The 26,935-nt window shown below is 35.2% G+C and overlaps 1 protein-coding gene across 1 annotated transcript in view; it reads left to right on the forward strand.

Moving 5' to 3' along the window:
• The first annotated feature begins 8,227 nt into the window (after positions 1–8,227).
• The window catches only part of LOC142339275 (uncharacterized), a 62,704-nt gene continuing 43,996 nt past the window's right edge, over positions 8,228–26,935 (forward strand). The window contains exons 1-5 of the mRNA XM_075389181.1: positions 8,228–8,517; positions 8,765–9,493; positions 9,834–10,876; positions 14,829–15,628; positions 23,721–23,897. Coding sequence (XP_075245296.1) covers positions 8,233–8,517; positions 8,765–9,493; positions 9,834–10,876; positions 14,829–15,628; positions 23,721–23,897 — 3,034 coding nt within the window. The 5' untranslated portion in view covers positions 8,228–8,232. The remainder of the gene's footprint in view (positions 8,518–8,764; positions 9,494–9,833; positions 10,877–14,828; positions 15,629–23,720; positions 23,898–26,935) is intronic.

Genomic DNA, 26,935 nt, shown 5'->3' on the forward strand with positions numbered 1-26,935 from the left:
ATAACACTAGTCCCAATAAAACCACTCAATCAAAATTTTACGCATCAGTAGCTTTTGGTTCCCATGTATTCTCTCCAGAACAGCTGAAACATTCAATCTATGTCAAAGAATTTCTTAGTGTACAGTATGCCTTTGACAAGTTTGAATATTACTTATGGGGAGTCTGAAACAAATCAATTATTGTGTTATCAGAAAACAAACGTGGAATACGTTTCTTTCAAGCCAAGCGGCTACCAAGCAAACTTTGGAACGCTGTTGACTAGGTGCTTTCATTCAACTCGGTATTAGGCCATGTTCTAGGCAAAGCAAATCCAGCTGCGGATTATTTGTCTCGAATACATATTAATCCGGCAACAAAAAAAGTAATGCTATGAGATAGAATATATCTACACAGAACTCAAATTGTTTTTTTTATCAAATAAACCAGAGAAATCAATAATGTCAATATATACTACTGAAGAAATCGCGCAAGAACCTACTGTCAGCAAAAAATATTATGACAAGAGAAAAGAATTTAGAGATAATGATTAAAAATTGCATTTGTCGAAGCGCCCTGAACATTGATAATTGGCACAGGTTTCCAGCCGATGGACTTTAAGGTCGATTCCTTATTGTAACTGTTCTTAAATATTCCATTGATTTGTTTAATGATAGCAAAAATTTTCGTGTACTTGGCATATTTTATCATTAAAAAATAAATCTTTCAATACCTTACGAATGAAGAATTTTTTGTTTGGATACATTTGAATCTTTAAAAATTGAGTTGCTGAAAGATTAATTTTCAGATGTGCTTAGCGAGAGATCAACTATTAAACATAGCCAGCAGCAAGCACACAATACACAGGCCAGAGGGAACAACCACCAACAGTAAATACAAAGCCTCCACTTTGAGATGTTTATTTTAAACGTGCCTGAAAAACTGCAATTATTCTTTAACCTACTACGAAAAGAAAGCACCCTATAACTTTAGAACATCACAAAAGCCTTGAAAAGTTGAAGGATGTCCTAGAAAAAGCGTGTTCATAGTCATTAAGGATAGCAAAGGCAAACTGACAAATCGTCATCTTATGTGATGAAAGTTTCTATGCAGCAGGCTTTGTATTACTCATTGAAGATTACTCTATTCCCATTAATACCACTCCATCAAAATTTTACGCATCAATAGCGTCTGGTTCCCATTTATTCTCTCCAGAACAGCTGAAACATTCAATCTATGTCAAAGAATTTCTTAGTGTACAGCATGCTTTTGAAGCGTTTGAACGTTACTATGTGGAGTCTCAAACAAACCAATTATTGTGTTATCGGACAACAAAAGTGTAATACGTTTCTTTCAAGCTAAACGATTACCGAGCAAACTTTGGAACGCTGTTGATTACGTGCTTTCATTCAACTATTTATTAGGCCATGTTCCAGGCAAAGCAAGTCCAGCTGCGGATTATTTGTCTCGAAAACATATAAATCCGGCAACAAAGAAGTAAAGCTATGAGATGGAATATCACTACACAGAACTCAAGTTGATTTTTTATTGCAAGAGCCTACTGTCACTAAGTAGATTGGTGACAGTAAAAAAGCAGTTAGAGATAATGATTAAAAATTGCAATTTTCAAAGCGCCGTGAACATTGAGAATTGACACAGGTTTCCAGCCAATGGATTTTAAGGTCGATTCATTTTTGTAACTGTTCTTGAATACTTTCATTTGTTCGTTTAATGATAGCGAAAAATTTCGTGTACTTGGCAAATTTTATCGTTAAAAATTAATCCATCACTACCTTACGAATGAATATTTTTTATTTCTTTATTTTTAAATCTTCAAAAATCGAGTTGCTGAAAGATTAAATTTCAGATTTACTTAGCAAAAGATCAGCAATTAAACATAGCCAGCAGCATGCACACAATACATAGGCCAGAAAAAACAACCACCAATGCTGTTAAAAAAACTCCACTTCTTCAAAAACGCAGAGATACTCTACACTATCCGAGGTGAAGACAACCACCCCAGACTCCAAGAACATGGTTGCATCTTTGCAACACGAAACTTTTGAGTCAAGGTCTACATTTATCTCATTACAGGCCAAAGCCACAGGCCAAGGCCATAAACAAAAAAATAAAGAAGCAAACCATATTTCAAATGAAAATATACTTACCAATAGTGATGATTTAAATTTATTTCATACTTTGCGTTACAACACAGTTACTGAAAACAGACATTTCAATTCAGTTACCAGAACATTTCTATTGTTATGCAGAACTTATGTGAAACGTTACCTGTTGAAAGCTGAGGTCTAGTCTAAACCACCACTATTTTTTAGAAATTTGCAATAACAGATAATAAAATTCAGTTATTGAACATTTACGACGACACATCAAAATTACACGCTACACCTCAATACGACGGCTATCGGCATGATGAATGCAACAAACTAATCCCGGAGTTATTTTGAAAATAAAATAACTACTACAGGATGTTTTCTGAAGAATCTAACTATCTAAAGTTGTTATAAAAAGAGCCCGCGGATGTTTTCTTTTGAGTCTCAAGATTTGAAGTTGTTTTTTAAAATTAAAATGACTTGATGAAAACACAGTAAATACAAATTATTCTTAGCTCGGCCACGTAAGGATAAAAATCAAATCCTAACAAAAGTCTGTCATTTTCTCCCAAAATGGTTTTGCTAACAGCCATGAGTGTGTTTCATCGAGTTATTGCGAATATCAAAACAACGTCAAAGAAATTGTTTATCAACAAATTTTTTTATGATCTGAAGATTTTATTAACGTTCAATTTTTGGTTCCGTTACCAAAACTCATTGAAAGGATTGACAAGCAAACCATACATCTGGCCACCGGGTTATCAACAGCTTGGAGCAAATACGAGTTTGATTGCAACCTGTCAAATATATCAACAAATGAATTATCGCCTAACTTTGAATTGATTTCAAAGCCCATTGATAAACAAATACAAGCAGCCAAAAACAACATAAGAGAACTTCAAGGAGAACTTATTGAAACAATGGGATCAACAATATCAGTGAGTAGTTATTCATCTCATAGAAACAAAACGGAAGCCAGCTTAATATCATTTGGAGCATTAACTGCTTTATCAGCAAGGGCAGACATTGCTTGTCAGTATGGTCAAAATTTGGAAGTTGCGGAGGCACTGACTATGCCTAGCAAGAACTGGAAGAAAAAAACATCGCTGGACGGAATTCAACTCAAAATTAAACGAAAAATTTTCTCATAATTGCATCATAAATGAAAAATTCAAAAAATGCAATCACTTCCTACTGAAACGCAGAAAAACCAAAGCTTGACTTTACACAACGCTATTAAACTGCTAAATAAAAATACGAGACGCTTAAAAGCTTGCAATCAGTATTTCTACGCACGAGATGAATTGCTCCAAGTGCAATCAAACTTAGCAGTTTCACTGCTAGCAAATAACAATAAAATTTAATCTTACATAAGTGCTGTTTACGCCTAAAAACTCAATTTACTAAATTCTGTCATGTCAAGGGTTAATAAATTTCAAATTGTTTTGTCTCGACTACTGCGATCAAAACTATTTGAAGTTCTTTAAAAAATATTCTTACCTCGACTTCACGAGACAGATAGACTGGCACCTGCTATTCCAGCAAAACAAATTATTACATATTACGATACCAAGACCATGACAAATGTAGCTGTAAACTGTAGTCAGTTCAAAAATGATCTTCGCCTTAGTAATGCCTTTTGCATCTGGATTGACAACTCTCAATTTATATAGAGCAACTCCAGTACCAATGCCAGGCGGAAAAGATGTTTACGCCTCTCAACGTGAATTGGAATCAAACTATATTGCAATAGCTGAATCTACAAACCGCATAGCATTACTACTAACCGCATGGCAGCACCATCACAATTGTGTGGGCTCCAGTAGCTTTTCTTTATGCATAAATGAATTCTCATTGGAGACCGCAGAAAATACGTGTCTTAGTTCAATACTAATTGGCAACCAGTTCTCAGAATTACAGAACTGCAATATACTGACGGTCAAGCTTCCGATTACGGAAAAAGCAAAAAATCTTGGTAATGGTAAATGGCTGATAAATCGTCCAGTAAAAACTTCGATCTTTTTCTCAGCAATTTGAAAATTAGGGAACATCATAAACAAACGAAACTTCTTGGGTGTCAGGTATCTTTGTTAGAATTAAAATGCGGAATAAAAGTAGAGACTAGCTCAAGGCTTTTGAGCGCAATATTTACAGCGCAATAAATTTTGACATTAAACTAGCTGATCCTTCAAAGCCTCACTTTAGTAAGCTACCAGATATAGTGGAACTCACACAAATCTCATCAATGTCTATCGCAGATAAATTATGGAACAAGTACCATTAAAAGCTCTAACGGTGCCTGAATTTCAACAAAAATTACTCGATAAATTAGACGAGATTTAAGAATCTGTTATTCTCAACATGAAAAACTTGAGACCAAGCATTCAGAACAAGTTTTGAGAAGGTGGAACTTAGAAAATGACAGTGGATAATGGATTTTCTGCTTTTTGTATTCTCTTAGTATTGCATTTGTTAGCAATGTTATTGTCAACGATGTGCTAGAGTTATAACATCAGTGGTTACTGAAAAGATATTTAAATCAAAACCGATGTTGGTTGTTTCCGCCAGAGATTATAAGTATCTACAATTACATCCTATGAGTAAACTTCCAAACAATAATATTGTAATAATGAGTGAGCAACAGTTGAAACAACACTTTGACCTAACAAATCAAGAGAGCGCTGTGCAGATATAAACAATATGCAACTTTTTTGCAAACAAATTGCGCGAAACCTAAACACCCCAATTTAATGAATTCATATCTTAAAATGGATACTCCTTGCAAGCAAAACTTCAATATGCCAACCATAGCACCAAAACCTGTCTCCTTGATGTGATTTTTAAAAGCTTCACAGAATCAATGCTTTGTGAATTAATGCTAAGTAGTGTACACATTGATATTAAAGAAGCGGAAAGTAATGTCTAAACTATGATTGTATTTAAAGTAGAGCCATTTCTATTTAGATTTATTTAAATTTTATTGGTAGAAAAATGTAGGAATTATTGAATGAATTAGATGTAGAAAGCTTACCATTGGACGGACTCGAGTTGTAGAGCTGAAGTAATAGAAAAATTTTTAATAATTGAGGAGAATATTTAGAAAGAATGAAGATGAGAATTGATTGTTAGAATTATTATTGTTATGGGATAATTGCTAGACTCGCATCAGAAGGATTGAACTATATTATAATTATCATCAGATACGCAATTATATAATCAGAGAACATAAAAATAAGTATGGGCAATAACTGCTTTTATTGCAATAACTGTCCACTACGCCTAATAAAATTAGTTTACTACATATTGGATTAAGATTTAATAAAGGATTGTCAATTTAAATTTTTCTTACGAACGTTTTCGAACTCTGAGTTCATCATCAGGTTATAAACAATACAAAATGCTAAAATGAAAAGCCAGAACATTTAAAACGATTTTATACATATCTACGGTCGTATCTACAAAATTTTACATCTGAGTAAACATGCATTTTCGATTTGATATGGCAGATGCATATCGACATCTTTATTAATAAAAAACCTACATAAATTGCTTTAAATTTACTTTGGCTTTGTTAAATTGTAAAGTTGAAATTTTCGTTCAATAACGTGTCTTTCTTTCATGTTGGATTTCAATCTCCAAACTAAGCTTTCAGTGTCAATTCTCGTGTTCGGTATTCGTCGCCTGTGTTGATGGCTGGTTTCAAGGTTCTTATATAGAGCGCCTGTAGTGTCATTAAATTAGATTGCTGGCTGCATTGGTCTAATATCTTCCACTGGAAAGCTGCTTTATCACCGTTGCATTCGATTGCATGTACTCCCATTATTGAGTTCGCCTTGGCATGCTCTGCAACCATTGTGGTAATACGGCGGCATGTCTGCCCTACATAGATTGATTTGAAGCCATTACAAGTGAGTCCATAAACCACGTGGGATTTGAGATCCTTATCAAAGCTAGACTTAAGGCTAGGTAATCAGCTCATAAGTTCGAGAGTGGTAAAAATCGTCTATACAGGATGAATTTTGTTCAGCTTCTTTACAAATTAATTAGAGATGTTGCCTCTGTACTGTAGTACAAATTGTTGTTTCTCGGTATTTTCGTGTTGTTTTACGGCTACACCCGAGTTATATCTATGTCCTTTTCTTTGTTCTTTCATTCGCAGCTGGATAATTGTATCCTTGAAAATATTGCCTACCCAATGCCTTGGATATTGATTACGTTCCCAAATTTCTTCATTTTTGTTAATGCTTCATCAAACGCTTCCCAATTGCTGTTGGCTAGAAACAGGCTGTGTATTGTTCCCTCTGCGGAATGCAGAGCTACGATAGTTCACAGTTGTTCCAGTATCTGATGGTTTTTGAAACAATGTGCGAAAAATTGTCCCCTCCGGTTGTACTTGAATTGACATGTCCAAAAATGACAAACTGTTTTTCTCAACTCTTGTTTCTAATATAAATCGGAGATTTGGATGGAGGCTATTGACCGCATCTAACAGCTCCTTTGTGTCACATCTAACTGTTTTCAGAATATCGTCGACATATCATAGAAAAACTTTAGTTTCGGACGAATGGTTTATATCGGTCTGATCATTTTCACGGCAGAACCAGCACATCCAGAACATGCTATCATGTTCTGTGTTACTGATTTGCTGACATATTGAGTGGAAACATCTCTTGAAAATTTCACACTCAACGCTCCTGGAACGTGCTGTCAGACGGTGTTCCCAATTAAGACAAGTGTTAGATTGTGAGTTGGTTTTACATTTAGGTGTCTTTAATTTCAGTTGTGGCTCCCACGATTTCATGCAGAAGTTTGCCAACATCACTGCCAAGGACGCACCCATTGCCAACCCGTCTTTCTGACAGTACCAACTTTCCTTGCTTTTGAAATGAACGTTGGTGACGGCTAATTCGAGCAGACCTTACATTGTTGTTCTAGGTATGTCTGGTTTATCTTCCCAAGCATAAGGCGATCTTTCGTGCATCGTTGGTGTTAGTTTCTATGTTTGCTCCTTCGATATTTCGGAAAAAGGGTGCTAGAAACTTTTTAGGTTTATGGTAACAACTTCCCGGTATAGAGAGAACAGGTCTCAGGGGGGTTTCTTTTTTGGGTACTCTAGTTAATCCATAAAACCTTGCCGGTTGTTCTCCAGTGGCTCTTAAAGCCTCGTAAAATTAACCGGCATCTTCCCTTTTTTCCTCATATCCAAAAGTTCTTCGTTTAGTTCTTTTTCATTTTTCATTACGATATTATCACAATTCTTTTCAAGTTTTCTGAACTGTTCGCTATCTAATACTTTTTCCAGATATTTTTGCACTTTTGCTAATGCTCTATCTAAAGGTGTTTCTCTGATGTTTTTTTGTGTACGATTTTGCTGGTGCTTCAATTTCGAACAGTTTTTCACCTGGTACATTGTTCTCACGCAGATTTCTTATCGAGCTTTCTATGTCCGCCAAAAAATGCAACTCTTTAAACTTGTCCCTTATTGGATGCTTTGGACCAAAAGCGAGCAAGTCACTGACGAATCCCGGCAGAATGATATTATCTAGAACCACTACAGTCTTCTCATTAGATGATCTTAGCGGCTTGTCTTGTCTTTCGAATGTTTGGAAGTTGTTGTTGTTGTTGTTGGGGATTTACAGCTGTGCTGAAGGGTCTAAAGTCGCAGTCATCAAATTAAAATAATGTCTTTGTTCAGAACTAACTACATGGTTGCGAACTCGGTTGCGCAAAACAAAAATTACGGAGAGCAACAGGTGGTTATCTAAAATCTTGAGAACTTTTCGACTAGCAGCTCGCTTTTGGTCACATTTATGATGCGTGTCAGCTGCTGTGGAAATATCCGACCTTAGCAATTTTAGTTGAAAACTATGCACCGCTTGATCCGAAAAAAAAAACATCTGTTTTCGGAACACGAAATTTCAAAAAATCCGGTATTATATCTGTGTTAAGACAAGTTTTAAGAAAATTTATTCTGCATCTGCTACTTTCATACTTACAAACATTGTTTTGTAAGGCAACTGTTTTTTTTTTCAAAGAAGAGCTGCTTCTGATCATTATGGGAAAGTTATTTCATCCCTGTTAGCTTACAAGTTTACAGGGGATCTTTTCTCGTAACCCCTTTTTTTCATATTTCAGTTAGGCGATATGAATAAACCGTTGAACGGAACTTCGATTACTGTCAACGAGGCTAGATTGCAGTTCAGGCGCTGTGAAATGAATGGAATTGATTTTGAACAGTATTATTCAGAGCTGAAAAGGTTGCTGGCGTTTTGCAAGTTCTCAGAAAGCAGCAGAGAAGAACGATTGGTTGAGCAAATAATTCACGGGGTGTCAGACGATTCAATTCGCAACAAGTTAACAGCTGTTGACGAAATTGCATTGGAGGATGTTCTAAAAGAGTGTCGAAGTTTTTACGCCAACTCTGTTGAGGTAGGAATGAATTTTTGAGATCATGGGAGATATGAAAATTCAAGATTGGAAATCAAATATTCTTTACTTTGGGGGAAATAATCTAAGGAAAATTGTCATAAAGTTGGCTCATCACAGAATTAAGTTAGGCTATGAGAAGCTAGGTTATTTAATACTTTCCTTACTGTTGATGTTTTGTTAACCTATAGTCATTTACACGATCGCATTTATTGCTTTGTTTAAACATTTCTTGAACTGCTTGCTTCAGGAGTCGAGTACTGGCAGTCCAATCAATCAAACTGAAACAACAGATCAGCATTCAGAGCAATCATCAAACATATTAAATGGAAACAAAAGTCCAGATAGTTTGGTAGAGAACTTCCAAGAATTACCAGCTTCTAAACTCACAGCGAAACAAACCGAAGCTGACACTCCGAATAGTTTTAGACCAATTACAACGGCTGAAGAGCTGTTTAGCACAACTCCCAGTGAAAGTAATGTAATAAAACTTCTTGATAGTGAGTCCACTGATCCTGGTTCCGAAGTTTCAAAATCGGTTGATGACCAAAAAGACGAATCTGAAGATGCAGCAGATATTATCACTGTTTCATCGAAAACAATTTCATTGAAAAAAGCGGCGAAAGGTGGCAAAGCTATGACGTTAAAACTGAAGCGAATTGATAATGACCTTCTTGAAAAGCATGAAAAGACGGTCAAATCTAGTTCTAAAGCAAATTCAGTAATAAACGGTGAGTCCGAAGACACGACGAGCCACGAATTACAAACATTTAGTTTAAATACTAGTGGAAATGCAACCACTTCTGACGACGAGCTGAATTTGGCACTCGTCAAAAAGAAACAGGAGCAGAGTACTCGGTCGGAGCACGTAACAACTGAAAGTTCTAAGTCGGCTAAATCAACTGCAGAGACCAGTGCGAAATCAGAAGCTAACATAGCTGCTAGTGAAAGTGAACAGTCAAGTAGTGAGTCCTCAGAGGTAAGACTTATGTTGCGTTATTTCAAGAGTAATCGAGCTGTATATTTAAATACAGAAGGCATTGAAAGACACGATTTTTCAATTAATCACGCGAAAATTTTGAAAGCTTGTGAATCATTTGTCTATAAGAAGCGCAAGGTTTCATCCATAAAGCGTGCATCGGTAGAACATTTTAAAGAGCCTTTTGCCTTAAGAGTTTTTGGGTCTGTGGTTTTGAGTTTTCGTTTCTAAGTGTTTACTAGAAAGTTTAAAGTTCATTGTTTTTCGCCACACTATTTATCAACTCTTAAAAGTTTCTTTGTATGCTGAGGGATTTGTATTAAAAGATTAATTGTTTCAGTCGTCAGAAGACGAGAAGGTCGAAGAAATCGCGACACCTGAGAGCAACCAGGACTCTGATTTTGAAGTCAGCTCCAAAAGCAATGACAACGTGCGACGATCACGGCGCATCAAGAAAGACAAAAAGAGTAAAGAAAAGCAGAAAAAGAAGGAGAACGAAAAAAATAACAAACACGGCAAAGGAAAGCGGTCCAGGAAACGAGGCATTGATAACTTAAACGTATCGGATGAAATTAGTGATTCGGATGAAAATGACAAAAAGATATCTTTAGTTTCAGACGATGAGGACGTTGTTAAAGCAAGGCCTGGTAATCGCAAAAAGAGGCGAAAGTTTGTCATTGACGAAGAGGATTCGGATAATAACGGAACGACGGAAGACACAGCTGATGCGACATCTACAGAAGTTGGCGACAAAGAGAAAAAGTCAGCTAAGAAGGAAAATGAAGACAACGATGAACAAGATGAAAATGAAAGTCCAACCAAAGCGGGCCGTAAGAATATCAGACAAATTTTGTCCACAAAAGATTTAGAAAAAGACACCAGAAAAGCTAACATTGAAGAACGGGAGCGCAGAAAGCGAATCAGTGAGAAATCGAAAGACGGAATGACCGATTTTTACACACGCGAAAAAGATAAGCGAGTGGTGTATACAAGACTGTGTTTTGAGAAGAAGAAGGATGAAGACTTAGTGTACATGAATGAAGAGTTAGTGTCTCATTTGAAACCACATCAAGTTGAAGGCGTCCAGTTTTTATGGGACTGTACGGTTGAATCCGCAAGTAGGGCAAAAGAAACCCAAGGAAGTGGTGCTATACTGGCTCATTGCATGGGTTTAGGGAAGACCCTACAAGTCATATCGTTCGTTCACACGATGCTGTCATGCGAAGCTTTACCATTCAAAACTGCGCTTATAATTGTACCGGCCAATACAATTCTGAATTGGGTTAATGAGTTTGAAATTTGGATGCCGGAAGAGGAGGAATTGGCTGTGTTTGAGATTAGTCAGTACAAAGATGACAAGGTTCGAGCGGATGTTCTCAGCAGGTAAGCAGTGGAAGTATGAAATCATAGATCAAGGCTCTGTTTGACCTTAAACGCCATAGCGTACCTTGAGCTATTTGTCAATTTTCAAGAGACATTTATGAAAACAATTCACGGAGAAGTGTGTGAACAATTATGGCAAATATTAAACTGTTCACTAACGTGTTTACAAAATGGACACGTCAGAAAATGCCGTAGAAACATGCGAACTAAATTTAGAAAGACGTACTTCAACTTCATGCGAATGAAATATGACACATTTACATGGTAGAAGAAATCCGAACCGAAAAGTTTGCTTATGTATCAGATTTTGTTCTGCAAAATTTTACGAGTTCGGGTTTCTATGAGTTTCCACAGATTATTACTATAGTCCCATTTTAAAATCTAAGGTGAAAAACTAAAAACTCTTTCCTACTTTTTTTTTAAAAAGTTTTTCAATATTCAAATTTCTTGTTAATTCGTACCAGTCACATCTTGTTTTTTTTCGCTAACACGTTTTCCAATTGTTTGCTGCGGACTTTTTGAGTGAAAGAGTAAACGGTACAATCTTTAACTCTTCATGTGACAAGAGGGCGAGGCGACGGTTTATAGGGTTTGCTACTGGTGATGTCTTGTCTTTTTCATCTTGATTAATTAGCTTACTGGTCGAATCTTGATTAATTAGCTTACGTAGCCGATAGTTTTGTGGATGAGTTGTACTGTGTTCTAAAGTTGCATGCCTTTAGTGTCCAATGTAATTGTTCTATGAATTTATATATAATAGGAAAAGAGTAGTGAAAGATGCTAAGAGCGAAAGCGTTGAGCATTGTTGTTCTTTATCACCAAGCTTTTTAAAATATTTTTTTTTGCACTCCATCATGAAACATTATTTTATCTTAAAACCCAAGTGTTTTAATTTTTTTTTGCTTTGTGAAACCGTAACCAGTCTTTAGGATGGCATAATTTTGTTTTTTTTTTCGAAGAAATGATTAACTTGGTTTTTTATCCAATTTTACCTTGTTTCAAAAAAGTTTGAGTATGCGTTGAATGTCATTTTCTAATTTAAAAATTGTATAATTTAAGTTTTCATTTGCTGCCAATAATACATTCATCTGCAAATTTTTTTGTTACAACATCCGAACCTAACTTTGTTTAAAATTCAAAGCAAGCTAAATTTTATCGTGGAAAGTACTGCTGTGTCTTGAGGAATGGGTCTTCATATTTATCAAGTCGGCTTCTTTAACGAGGGCAGCTAAGGTTATTGATCTGTAATTATCAGACTATTCAATATAATATTTTTAGAGCAGAGCAAGGAGGCTCGGTAATGTGCGTTTGAACATAATGTTCCGACCCCGCTCATCAACAATTTTTCACCTAATTGTCTTCAAGTGTATGAATAAAAAATAGCTTCAAACGAATTAATTAATGACGCTTGAGATGTCCGATGAGATCTGCAATTTACGAGACAAGACAAACAATAAAGTCAAATATTAAAAAAAATATTACGACCAAAACCCAATTTCTGTATTTTTTTAAAGAACACTGAATAACAAAGTCAAAATGGCATTACTTAAAACCTAAATTAAACTAATTAACTTGTATTTTACTTTAAAACAGTCCTGATTTTGACTATGTAGTAAAGAGACAGAAAGAACAAAAAGGGCAAAACCCTTTATAATGCCTTTTGACAATTGTTTTTTACGTGAAAGCCATTAGCTATCAACTGAAATCATTTAATACGTTCCTTTTTTACCTTCATAAGAAGCTATTGGGACCTATAATTATCCAAAGTATCTTGCGACTAATAAAAGAACTACAAATACTGTCAACGATCAAAAATTTGACTAAAGTTTGCTAAGAATTAGTCTCGTTCGTTAAAATAATAACATCGTATGCCGTTAACTAAACAGTTTACACATGTAAAAGTTTCATGCAAGTTTGTAGAGTCAAAGCCAGGAAATCTTTCGTTTATACATGAAAACGCTTTTAGAATGAATTTTCTCTAAGCAGAGAAAAGCTGCGATATGTCATTATTGAGAATCAGCTGCAAGTTGACAAAAATAATGTTAAACAGGCCGCTGAATCGAAACAGTCGGTTATTTTTTCTTAAATTCATGGAAACCATTAGTGATCATTATAAATCCCTACATAGATTCATAAATGCTTCGACATTCCACAGAGAGCCAATGGAAACTATTATATTGCAGAATATATCATATGACTACAAACAAGGGCAAAATAGGCAAATATAAAAAGAATTCGTTCAAATTTCGCGGGTAATCGGTGTCGAAGCCGTTGAAACCATAATCGTTTTTGGTAAGAACTTAGATAATATCGATTGCACCTTCTTTCAACCCCCTGGATGTGATATGTGACCATTCATCAATGGAATGACAAAACCAGAAAAAAGAACATCAAAAAAACTGAAAATGTCTAAAGATAAAAAAACAAAAATTATGAAAACTCGTATTATCGATGCCAAATAGCCATTACAAAGCATTAAAACGCAATTTAGACTAATTTTTAATTTATTAGAAAGAGGACTCAGACTCTTTGCTGAGAATAATTTACAAATTGATAGTTATAAAATGAAAGATAAAAAAAATTCGTAATGCTCGAAAATCCATTGTTTTTGTTTTGAAGTAAATAGGCGTAACCATTAGCTTTCAACCGAAAGATACCAAAAATGTTAGCTTTTTTATCTTTGGGTAGGAATTGGACCTGCCAATAATGAGAATAGGTAATGAGACTACAAAATAACAACAAATACTGAACACATTTGTGAAAACAATTTTAAGCGAACACAAGGTGAAGCCATGAAAAACATGAGCTTTTAACTGGAAAAAATGTGTTTCTTGGCCCCATTTGCATGTAACTTGGATATGCCGAAAATTCAGCCTTGATTTGAAATCCTTAACATAAACAATTAACATAGTTAACATAAACAAGAGATTTAAAGACGATAATGTTTAAAAAGCCATCGATCCAATTAAATCCAATTTTTGTGAAAATCCACAATTTGATCCAATTAAACCTTGTTATTGCTGCACGTCCAGTAAACACACATTGTTGTTTCAAGTATTGGCGAAGTAGATAGTTAGACAAAAAGTCAATTTATCAAAAATTAATGATGAATTTGTGATATTTTTCGAGTTAGTCTAAAAGAAATCGGGCTGAATTATTATTCCAGAACACCCATAGTAAGCGGTTTAGTTTTAAACTTCGACTTAGTTTTTAAAGCAAAATTGAAAGTTTGGAGAAATACGGTAAACGTGAACAAAAACGGAAATCAGTCGGTTCACCAAAATGTGAATCTAAATCCTTGGAAAAAACGGAATTCGATGAAAATCTTTTTTGAGAATTTTCTGCGCTGTGAGTGGTTTCTACTGGTAGGTGGGTCGGAAAAATAACAACACTTTTAAGGCAGGAAAAAACTTTCTTGAAATTTTTAGTGAAGATAAGAGACAGTTTCTAATGTTACCTTCGTTCTGTATAAGTATTTTGAGAACTTTATCTAAACAGAACATCTGCTTGGAAAACTTTTTTTACAGAAGTGGTCACTTTTATTCGGAATTTTCCTACGATGTCTTATGGTTTTGCCGTCCAATGAGAAGATTCACGAAGATTGTAAAAGAGCTTTTTTCTGCACCTTTTTCCTTGAGTAAGCTTTTCATCTTAACCTTCGGAGGGTGTAATCGTCGTGTATTCTTTTCTATGGGTTTTTGATGCCAATTTTTTTTATAAAAGCTGAAAAGAGTGATATTTACTATTTGGCTAAGAGTTGACGTAGAACACAACTTTTTTGATAGAGGAATGACGACAAGTTTGGCGTATTTATTTACTCAAAGAAAACTTTCAAATATGTGAGTTTTGTTGCCCTTTATTTTTTGTTTGAGTTTTTCTCAATTTGGATTTTAAAAAGTTTCTTCCATTTAATTTAAGCCGGAACATTGTTTTTTTTGTTCATACTCTTCAGGTGGAGGAGAGAAGGTGGCGTTATGATCATTGGCTACAACATGTTCAGAATGTTTGTTAATCCAACCCGAAAAAAGGCCAAGCGACATTACGACAAAGTTAAATCCGCTCTACTTGACCCAGGACCCGACTTCGTAGTCTGCGACGAGGGACATCTTCTCAAGAACGACCAAACTGCGCTCTCTAAAGCAGTATCACAAATTAAGTCACGTCGTCGAATTGTACTAACCGGAACTCCCTTGCAAAATAACCTTGTTGAATATCACTGCATGGTCAATTTTGTGAAACAGAATTTGCTTGGTACCAAAAATGAATTCAGAAACAGATTTATTAATCCCATTTCGAATGGACAGCAAAAAGACGCGCGAGCATTAGATGTAAAAGTTATGAAGAGGCGTTCGCATGTTTTGCACGAGCTTCTTGCCGGCTGTGTTCAACGCAGAGATTATTGTTACATTACGAAATATTTACCCCCGAAGTACGAGTACGTTTTAAGCATACGAATGTCAGAGCGCCAAGTCCGTTTGTACAATTTGTACTTGCGAACGTTTTGCTTTGAGCAGTACGGAAGTTCTGATGATAGCAGCGCTGATTCACTTATCATTCCGAAAGAGCATCAAGTCGTGAGACGAGATGGCACTCGCAGTTTGTTCAAAGATTTCCAGATGCTGGCTCGCATATGGACGCATCCGTACTGTTTGAAACTAATCCCTCCCAAAGATTCAATATCGGATATGTCAGATGAAGATAGTTTTGTCACAGATGCAAGCGACGACGACAAGAGACGAAAAAATAAGCGAGGTTAGCTTCTTATTTCATTTTTAATTGCTCTCGAACGAAGTTTGAAGCAGATATAAGAGTCATGTGTGCATTTTTTGCATTTTTTTTAACGATTAGGCCTTTATCACGCTTGGCTTCTTGATATTTAGGTGATCGAAATTGCGCTCTGATTCACACTACTATGCATCCTATTTCATTTGACGGCAGTTTACTGCTAAAAGATTTTATTTTTCAGTTGCTCTCAAACAATATTGTAGCAATTATGTTTTTTGTGCTAATGTTTTTTGAATAGCCGCGTCAGCAATTCCAGGCGGCTATTATTGCGTTCCTAAATTTTTTAAAATCGTCTAACAGATTTTTGTTTCGTCTTACCCTGACTTTCATGACTTTGAGCTTTCAAAACGGTATAAACAGGTAAAGCTCAGCGGGCATCAAGTTTCATTAGAGGCCCTTAGCTGCGTTTGGTCTTCAAGTACTTAGAGTGGTGAAGTTACTGGGAACTTACCTCACTTGTGAAAAAAATGACTTGTGAAATCACTTAACTAACTTTCCCTACTTCTTGAGTATTAGAGTTTTGAATTTACGGTTTCGAATATTATTTTTGAAAAAGCTCCCTTAGGGTTTTTCCTCATAGAGCGTATGTGTCTCATAAAAATGACAGACCGGATCTAACCCAAAAGGTCTAATGGTCTATATTAAAGGACTGGTGGTCAATCTGTCTATCTTTTTTAGTTGCTTCAATTCCATGGAAGGCCTGAAGCGTCTATTGAGGCTATTTTCCGGAAGTCTGCCGGCTATGTTTATTTAATTGCTCTCAGACGAAGTGTTTAGCAATTATATTAGTCCTGTTGGTCTTTTATGCGATTTTTCGCTTGACCTATTTTTCGTCTGAGCCATTTCACTTTGCGTCCTTAAAAACGGGACAAACAGGTAGCGCCTAGCAGGCATTAAGTTTCATTAGAGACACTTAGCCGCGTTTAGCAGTCCTTCAAGTGCTGAGTGTGATGAAGCTACCGGGAAGGCCGTAGTATAAGGTTAAAAGGTCGTTTTTAGGAGTTTGAGAGCCCAAAATAATGCATTTTTTCGTGTTTTTTTTCGTCATTTTTTAGAATTTTTTGTTGAACTGGTCTAAAATTGAAGCTGGGTAAGGTTGACAAGGGTATTTTGCAAGACATAAGTATTTCTGCAACCATTTTAAGAGCTATATGTTTTGGTAATCGAAACAAAAACACTCTAAATTTATCCTAATCTTCACAATTGTTTCGAGCTTTTTGAAAGTTTTTGTCATTTTTGAGTTTTTTCATCCCTAGGTGTCAAGCAACCTCCTTTAATAGGTTACTGTGATTTCCTAGTGGTAATCGAATGTTTTTCAACATCTTAACATCACGAGTTTTAACCTTTTTTTTTTTTTACAAAACTTGCAATTTTTTTCAAATTTTTGTTGACAATTATTGTTATTATTCAAGTTTCTCCAGACCCAGTGGCCAGAAAATCTCCTTAAGGGTTCAATAATAAGTTACTGAAAGACATTTGTTGGCCATTGAGTAGTTGTGAATATCACAAATGTTAGCATTTTTTTTAATAAATCTTGCATTTTTTCTCAAGTTTTTTTGAAATTTTCAGGTTTCTCAAGCCCCGAAAGCCAACGAAACTGCTCTAGGGTTAAATAAATGGCTACTACATAGTTTCTAGATGTAATGGGTTGTTTTCAAATTACGACACGAATTTTCAACATCACGAATTATAGAAATTTTTTTGACAAAATTTGCAATTTTTTTCGATGTTTTCGAAATTTATTGTCATTCTTTAGGGTTTTTCAGCCTCAGGGGTCAGAAAATCTCCTTAACGGTGATATAGTAAGTTACTGAAATACTTTTATTGGAATAGTTTTCAACTTTTTAATATCACAATTTTTAGCAATTTTTTGATAAAATTTCCAATTTTCAAGTTAAAAAATTTTGTCAGTTTTTAGGTCTCCGGCCTAAAGAGCCAAGGAACCTACTCTAGGGTTTGGCAGTATGCTACTGCATAACTGAATGTTTTTCAAGATTTCAATGTCACGAATTTAAGCATTTTTTTCAAAAAAAATGTTTTTTTTTAATATTCATTTTTTCGTTGAATTTTTCTGCCACCAGGGGCCCAGGGACCTCCTCAGAGAATTGATACTCGCTGCTGCATGTTTTAATGAACTTTTAAATAAGAATTTATTTCAGGAGTTTTGGAAATCGTTAACAATATTTTTTATCTCGAGTTTTAGCAATTTTTTGATAAAATTTAAATTTTCACTTAAAATTTTTTATTTTCCAAGTTTATGGATCTTTGAGCCAGTGAGGCTGTCAATTTATTTAAGACTTGAAACAGGGGAACTGGATAGTCTCTTGAAACAATGAATTGGTGCCGAAGTTATTAATATCAGTAATTTTTTAAGATTTTAAAAGAGTTTATTGATCATTTTTGGCCCACCAAACTTTTTAAGTGTTGCAAATGGGTTACATGACAGAACTCCAGAGACAAAAAATGGTTGTGAACATTTTTTTCACTGCGAATTCTGGAAACTTTTCCTTTAGTTTTGCATTTTTCAGTTTTTTGTATGATTTGATAAGTTGCAGATTCGAATTTCATGGAAAATGTTCCTAACTCTCTCTCTCTCTCTGTTGGTTGCGATCTCTTTCCTTCTCTTTTTCGTTCAAGTTTTATCTCTTGCACTTTCTCTCTCTCTATCTCTCTCATTCCATAACTTTTTTGGTGATGCCCCACTTCAGCTGGTGTTATGTGGCGTGATGTGATCATCTATTACCCTCACCTCACGCCCCTTCAATTAAGCTAAAACTAGCCTCACTAAACCGTGGCGAACTATTGACCAAGCCAACCGCTCGCCGGTTGTTTGAGAGCAATTCGCCTGACGTTAGTTGGTTATGTTTTTTGTTTTACCGATCGAATTGCAATGTGATTTTTTTAAATTTATCTCAGACGAAGTTTGAAGCAGTTATAGTAAACGTGTGGGTGTTTGTTATTGCAAATTTTTGCTTGAGCCTTTTTGTTTTGATTTCTTTTTTCGAGTGGAGTTTTCACGCTTGACTTCTTTTTCGCGTGATCTAAATTGCTCCTAATCAGAAATTGAGTTGCTAAAACAAAACTGATTATAAGAGAGAATAGCATAAGGACCTGCTAGGCGAGTTGTAAGTGGTTCACTCTAGCACGTTGGAGGTCGCCGGTTTTAATCCCTCCTTATTCGATGTTTTGTGTGCCCATAAATAAAAAATTACCGAAGCTAAAGCCCCCTCTGAATGAAATTATATCGCTCATCGATCGAGATTAATTGTCCAACGTTAGTCAGTTTGTCTTCGTCTGATCATTTGATTTTTGGCCTTGAAAAACGTGATAAAAAGACGAAGCATCGAGAAAATTCACCGAATCTATTGAGAAATAACTTTCTGGTGTGACGGTGGTTTTTAAGAATTTGACCTCCACACACTCAATCCTACCTCAGAACCTCATTGAAGAACAAAATGAGTGGAGCGAAAAGAGTGGTTTTTTTGTTCATATCGCTGTTTTCTAGAGAACAAGAAATTGAGGTGTGAAAAAAATTCTGTAAGCAAGCGAAATGTTTGTTTTCACGTGCAGCATTTGAAAGCAATTTTTTGGTTTAAAGGCTTGGTTATGATTTTGTTTAAATTTTAGGCTGATTTTGGTAGTGGTTTGAAGGTTTCTGGAGTATCATATGCAGTTTTTCGTTTTTTTTTCTGTTTTTTAGACATGTTTCTTTGCCTATTATCACTTGACTATTGTTTTGCGAGCATCTGGATACCTTATTGGCTGAAAGGAATTTGGCTTTTGATTTATATGCTTATGTAATATTAAAAATTTATTAACTTTTTCCAGTTTTTTTGTGCAAGTTGTTTTTAGAGTTTTTTTTTCAGAATTTGGCCTTTAGTATTAAAAAATCACATAGTACTATTTGTTTTGATGAAGTAATATTGGCAGAGATAGTTATTTGGGGATCTCAGTTCATCACAAAATTTGATCAGATTTTTTATCATATTTTAAAGAATTGATTTTATTTTTTTTCTATTTTGTTTTATGGTTTTGTTTCAAGATAATCATAAATTAGTGGAGGCATGTTTTTGCTGATAAGTAGTTTGATGGCGTTTAAGTGGATTTCCACTTAGAGTCGTTTCCGGAATTCTTCCGGCTATGTTCTTTTTTAAGATCTGTTCACACATTTTCATGATTTTTGAAGTCAGATTGGAGTAGTGATTTTGGTCACTCCGAAACAGAACATGGAGCGAAAATGCTAGTTATTTTTTGCGGCTTGAAATTTTGCTCTCTTTTTACTGTAGAGTGAGAAAACGGTGTTTGAACAAAAATTCGCTTTCTCGCTAGTGGTGTTTTGTTCATATGCTGCAATTTCACTTTTTTACTTTTATTTTTTGGATGGGATTTTTTTTTCTAAATGGTTTTCTCAATCCATTCATAGTCCGTTCTAGGTTTAGTTTTCTGTTTAGTCAATGAAAAATCATTGGATTGTACGTCAGGACTTGTCTTGCTATGTTTTTAATTTGCTTTACTTTTTGATCACGTTTTTTGTTTTACATTGTTCACGGTTTTCACGCTTGACATCTGACTTACCTCACTCACTGTTTCATCCGAATGGATTTTAATTTCTTTCACGTATTGAATTACGTAATGTAGTGAACATGGTCAATGTCAAAAGAGCAAAATCAAAGGAAACAGGATAAACGGAGAAAGACCGGTCATTAAGTAATAGAGCATTAGGTTATCAAAGTTCATTAGAGCGATTGCTAGCTGATATTGGTATTAAGCTTAATAACCTTCAGTTTAGAAGCTGAAGTAAGTATAGGTTTAGAATCTAACTGAAACTGCACACTGAATTAGAACAATTATTGAAACTTAAGAAAAATTTTTGTCAATTTCAATCTTTCTTTTTTCTTTTTCAGTTTCATTCTGGATGTGCATCTAGCTCGTGAACGGCGGCTTTTTTCCTGCAATCTGCTGGCTATGTTTGAATTTCCATTGCAACGTTAATTTCGCTGAATATAAAGTCATATATAAATTGCTGAGCAAAAGGTAAACCAAAAGAGGCAGTAAATACTTTTTCAAAAAAAAACAATAAATTCTTCTGTTCTTTCTTCTTTCCAACTTTGAAAATGATGGTTTTCAGTTTAGGTTTTCCTGATTTGATTTAGGTGTGATAAAAAAATTTTTGCATGTTTTGTAACAAGAATTTACAATAAAAAACTGTAATACAAATTTTAATTAAAAAATACATACAATTTATTTTTAACGCAACTTTTTTTCAATTTTAAATTTAACCACGAATTTGTTACTCCATATGAAAAGTTATTCAAAGGGCTTAGATGTAATGGTAATTCAGAATCATATTCGGAATCAGCAATTGAAAGGAGTGCTTCTTGTTTGATAAAAAAGACCATTTGTTTACATCTTTTTGTTTACAAAGATGTAAACAAAAAGAGGTCTCCGGCAATGAATAATGAGATCAAGTGATGTTGTAAGCAATTAAAATCTCTCTAAACTCGAGAATTAAAGGAACGTGACGAGAATATGACGTGTTCTTAGACATAAAGATGATTTCGAAAAGTGATAGAATAAAAAAACCAAGTTGTTTGAGGCAAATCTGATTTTTTTGTGCTGACCTAATTTGTGAGTATGCCTATCATTGATCTTGTCGTTTCGTTAGGAACTTTGAATATAAGGTATGTTCACACTTGCTTGAGAAAGCTTTCCTTAATGCTCAGAAATTGCTGAGAATTCGGAATAATCTTAAAACTTTTATGCATTGTTTGCACAATCTAATTTTGTTCACAATGTAAAGTAATTGGTATTTTTGCAGTATTTGAAACCACCAATGCTGTTTGTTTGTAGGCAGCTTTTCCCGAATTAAGGGGACTCAAATGCGGGTGTTGAAAATGAGTGTATATTTGTGTTGAAATATATGAAGGAAGCTATTTTTGCGGTATCAGACTCAAAACTGAGATCAGCAAAAGGTCTAATATAATTTTTGTCTAGGGTTTGCCAAAGAATTTTGCGTTTTTTGCGTTTATTGTCAGGTAAAAGAATTCGTTCAAGAATAGATTTTGTTTTGACATAAAAATGCATTGATGTATACGTTTGTGAAGACAATGAGTATTTAATATGAAGTTCTAAATGGTTCATTTTCTTTCTGTAGGCTGTCAGACCGAAGTCATCTGAATTTCAGTGTTTGGTATTGCCACTTATTCCTATTGAATTTCAAGATTTCGCGAAGAACTGGTGTTTCTCAGCAGGTATTTTACAGTTTTTTGAATTTTGACGTCTTTCTATTGACCATTTACCTCATTTTTTGAACGTTGATTTCTGTTTTCAACATTGATTTTTAACAGTAGCTTAGTTTGCAATGTTTAGTAATTAGGAAGTGGTAGTAATATTCAATTTGAAGAGGTAATTTTGAGAGTTTTTGATCCCATATCAGTCCCTGCTACCTGTCTAAACCTCCACCTCGTATCTACCACGATCACCTGCCCATGCCTGCCCCTCCCTCCCCCCACCCCCGCCGAACCATATTCCTAACTAAAAATTTGTTGTTTCTAACTATATACTGCTTTTTTTGTATTTCTCTTGTGATGTTTCTGAAATCGGTAGGGTTAATTGACAGTTTTTATTGCATGACTCTTGGAGTCGTTTTGCGGTATTCTACTGGCTATGTTTTAATTTTTACTTGAGCGTTTTCCTCCTGACGAGTTTGACGTATCGTTTAAAGAAAAATGGAAAACTGATAACGTTCTCGTCCATTCAATTTGTAGTTTGTAAGAACTTTATTGGTATCTAAATATAGGCTTAAGTGCTGAGGCGTTAAAGGTATCTGTTGGCGCCAGTTCAAATCAGCAACGAGACGTCAGACAACAAATAACTTCTGAAAGTGATAAATTTTAGAATATGTCAAAACTCAAGAATTTTAAAAACTGAAAAATTGGAGAAAAAGTTTTGGGAAGGGAAAACCTGAGATACCCGAGGTTATAGCTTACGGTTAGGGTAACCTCTAAGCAATCCATGGACTCAACGAACATCGCTGCATCAAATCCACAAGTGTGGCTATTAGCACTTAAATGGTGCCAAAATGTTCATTTTTTGATTTTTTCTCATTGTTAAATTTTTTATCAAGAATTCTATGGTACTTTAGGTGTTCATCAATAGTCAAATGCCATATATTTGAGGCATTTAGCGCTTCGTATTAACCATCTGTGCTTATATCAACAGAAGCAAATATTGCAGTAGTTTGACATTTACTATGTACACCTTGACTTAAATAACATGACTTGATTAATCACTCATAAACAAGTCACAATGATATTATAATAGATATTTATGTGATTATTTACCTAAAGCGAATGGTTTGAATAGTGCAACTGTATTGTATTTAGAACCATCAGAAACTATTATAAAGAGCAGTTGGCTCTCAGATTAGATTATGTTTTGCTAGATCTTAAGATCTTCCGAGTTCTAAGTTAATTGAGCTTTCTTGAGAAACAATTAGCAACAATACGCATTTGGTTGAAGCCTTACAAACTTCAGCAGGAGATTGATTATAGATTATCACTAAGGATGTTCTTAACTTCAATCAAAATTAAAGTTAGTCCTTTAATACACCTGAGCGACTAATAAATTCGACGAAATTTTTAGTCAATTGGAACCCAATGAAGAACCAGGCCGACGTAAAGCTCGAGAACAAGGCTGTGATATTTCGGTTCCGCTGAGGTTCTTGAGCAGCTGCAACAGCATCCCGTCCCCAATTATGCACTTTACTTTTCTAAGCTTCATTTGCTTAAGCTTCTAGCTAAACGGAAGACAGCCATACGCCGATCGCTTGAAAACAATTCGTCTGAAGTTAGTGGGTTTATCTTTACGCAAGAAGGCTTCTCGAATTGTGTAAGTAGGGCAAAAGAAAATAAACAAATGCGCGGTAAAGGCATATTTTCATCGACCACCTAATTTTTCACTTGCGTTTCTATGTTTCAACTAGGTGACTGAGTTTAGCTGCCTTATTTTAGCACCTAGTTAATTGTACCCTTGATTATCTAACGGCTTTAACTAACAGGTGACAAAGGCGGCTTGGACAATGATAATAACAAGCCCTCTACCAGTGGTGTACAAGGAGGGGAAGGAAATAGCAAGAGGAGACGAAAGGAAAGCAGTGGAGGGAGTGAAAACGCATCTGTGAAGGATGTCGCTGAACAGGAAGATAGTGACGACGATGGAAGTGATTTATCTTCAAGTAAGTTCCAACAACATTCATTTTATATTAATTAATAGCCGCCCTCATCTTAGCCGGCTATTGTAGCGCTCCTAATTTTTTTTACAATTCAAAGAATTTGAATTGTATTGGGGCGCTGTCTTTTTTTTGAGATCTGTTCACACATTTTCATGATTTTTGAAGTCAAATTGGAGTAGTGATTTTGGTCACGCCAAAACAGGAAATGGAGCGAAAAAGCGAGTGGTTTTGCGTCGTGACTTTTTTTCGCTCTAATTTTAAAGTAGAGTGAGAAAACGGTGTTTGAACAAAAATTAGCTTTCTCGCTAGTGTTTTTTTGTTCACATGCGGCAATTTCACTTCAGTTTTTACTGTTTTTTCATTTTTTTGGATCGGATTTTTTTTCTAAATGGTTTTCCCAATCCGCGTGGTGTTTTGTTCTCCCTAGCGGCATTTTGACATTGATTTTCTGTTTTTTTGTTATAGCTGCGAAGCTGTAAGCTGAGCGTAGCTATATTGCGGTGCTCTTGGTTTTTTTTGTTTCGTCGTCTGACGCTTCATTTTCGTTTTACCTTTGTTCTAGAACATTCTGTCTCGTCACTGCTTAAATGGCTTTTTCGCGCTTGATTTCACGCTTCCTGCGTGACCTAAATTGCTGTTCCTAAAACAAAGTTGATTGTAAGAAAACAGATTGTATGGTCCGACAGCCGAGTGGTTAAGGCGACTGGCTGTTAATCCGGAGATCGCCGGTTCGAGACGCGACAGGGAAACTTTTTTTGCACCCAAAAACAACCTCCTTTGAAATAAACTTGTAAGTTTTATAGGCGGCGGCGATAACTATTATCAACTCACTTCTGTATCTTTTTCCATCTGTATTTTACGGCACGCAAGTCTATTTCGCAGCTATTCCGGCAATCTGCCGGCTATGTTTTTTATCTCATTTTTTAGAAATGGTTTTCCCAATCCACTCATAGTCCGTTCTAGGTCTAGTTTTTTGTTTAGTCAATAAAAATTCTTTGAATTGTACCTCAGGACTTGTCCTGCTGTTTTTTAATAGCCGCCCTCATCTTCTCAGCCGGCTATTATAGCGCTGTCTTTATGTTTTAAGATTGTTCATTTATTTTCATGATTTTTGAAGTTAAATTGGAGTAGTGAGTATGGTAACGTCGAAACAGGAAGTGGAGCGAAAAAGTGAATGGTTTTGCGGCATTAAATTTTTTCGCTCTAATTTTAAAGTAGATTGAGAAAACGGTGTTTGAACAAAAATTCGCTTTCTCGTGGTTTTTTGTTCATATGCTGCAATTTCACTTTGGTTTTTACTGTTTTTTTTTCGATTTTTTGGATTGGATTTCTTTCTAAATGGTTTTCGCAATCCATTGATAGTCCGTTCTAGGTCTAGTTTTCTGTTTACTCAATGAAAATTCTTTGAATTGTACGTCAGGACTTGTCCTGCTATGTTTTTTTTACTTCGTCGAATAAAAAAATGTTTCGCTTTACCTCATTTTGCCGCTTTTTCAACATTTTGCGTGATATCTTTTTGACTTCTCTAGGCTAGTTTCTCTCTTCTCTCATTCTGCTAAAAGTGATTTTGAACATCAGTTGCTCGGCAAAGCAATTCAAAATGAACAGAGTCAGTATAAAAAATTGAAGTCAGAAGTAGAAACGGGATAAACCCATAAAGCCCAATTTTAGATGCCCGCTATTTGAACGTCGTTCCTATAAGTCTTAGTTACCATCTCTAATGCTTATTGGTATTGATAGTAGCCCCTGTAGCCTCTCTCTAAGAAACAGAAGTACGTTATGTTCAACTACGAAATGCCATCAAAATAAATCGGACTTAAAAATTGTTTTTGTACAAAAATCTTTTTTTCAATATCTTCTATTCTTTCAATCCCAATCATGCTTATTGGAATCAACGGCGGCTATTTTCGGCAATCTGCCGGGTATGTTTTATTCTACATTTTCTTGCCTTTCTATACTTTTTTGATTTTTTTTTACATTATCGTTCCCAAGTTCGTGGTAGATTTCAGGTGACCTTCTGATATAACTGATATCAATTTATCACTGTTTTTGTTGTTGAAACATGGTCGAATAATCCGATCTCAGATCTGTTTTTTTTCTATTTTTGAAGTTTTATTGCTTTATTCTATTTATTGTTTGTTGTGCTTTTTTGTTTTCGTTTTTTTTTAATTCTTTGCGTTTCGTTGCATGGAGTTGACACTTCAACGTTTCCTGGGCCACGTTTTATTGATTTAAATAAATTTCCTTTAAGGGGACACGATCGAAAGACGGTACAAAGAAAGTCCAAATATGGAATCGAAAATTGAAAATTGTTCATGATGAACCGGCCCATTAGATTCAAGAACAATTAAATGTTGTTGGTATTTTGTATGTGTTTAGTTACAAGATATTCGGTTAATAATTTGTGCAATTGTTTGAAAATAGTATGATTCATATCAAGACCCACGGTCTGGAATACCGCCCAACGTATCAATTGATTGCAAAAAAGTGCTCAATTTCAGCGAACGAGAAAAAATCAGATTTCAACTTTTGTGTTTTCCGAAGTTTGGCTTGTTTTTTTGTTCACTTTGTTGTTTTATCCAAACTTTGTTCTTAGTTGCCATCTCTAATGCTTATTGGCATTGATGCTAGCCCCTGTGTCTTCTCACTACAAAACAAAAGAATGTTCAGCTCCAAAATGGCATCAAAATAGTTCGCAAATTAAAATTCTTTTTGCACAAAAATCTTTTTTTCACTTTTTCGATCTTGGTAATGGGAATCAACGTCGGCTGTTTTCCGGCAATCTACCGGGTATGTTTTTTATTGCGGTCTGATCACTTAGTTTATGACAGGTTTCATCGGTTGCTTGTAAGGATTTAGACGAAATAATTGTTTCAGTCCATAGCTGATGATTGGGTTCTTTTAAATATTTTGTTCTGAAAAATTGGCATTTCTATTCTCTTTGCGAAAATTGGCTATTTTTTGTTGCCTTATTAGTCTCATTACTGAAATTTTTCATCAGTTCATAGTAGGAAATAAGTGACTCTAATTAGTCACTGGTG

The sequence above is a fragment of the Convolutriloba macropyga genome, chromosome 5, assembly GCF_964194025.1.
Source record: "Convolutriloba macropyga chromosome 5, txConMacr16.3, whole genome shotgun sequence".
Classification (NCBI taxonomy): domain Eukaryota; kingdom Metazoa; phylum Xenacoelomorpha; order Acoela; family Convolutidae; genus Convolutriloba; species Convolutriloba macropyga.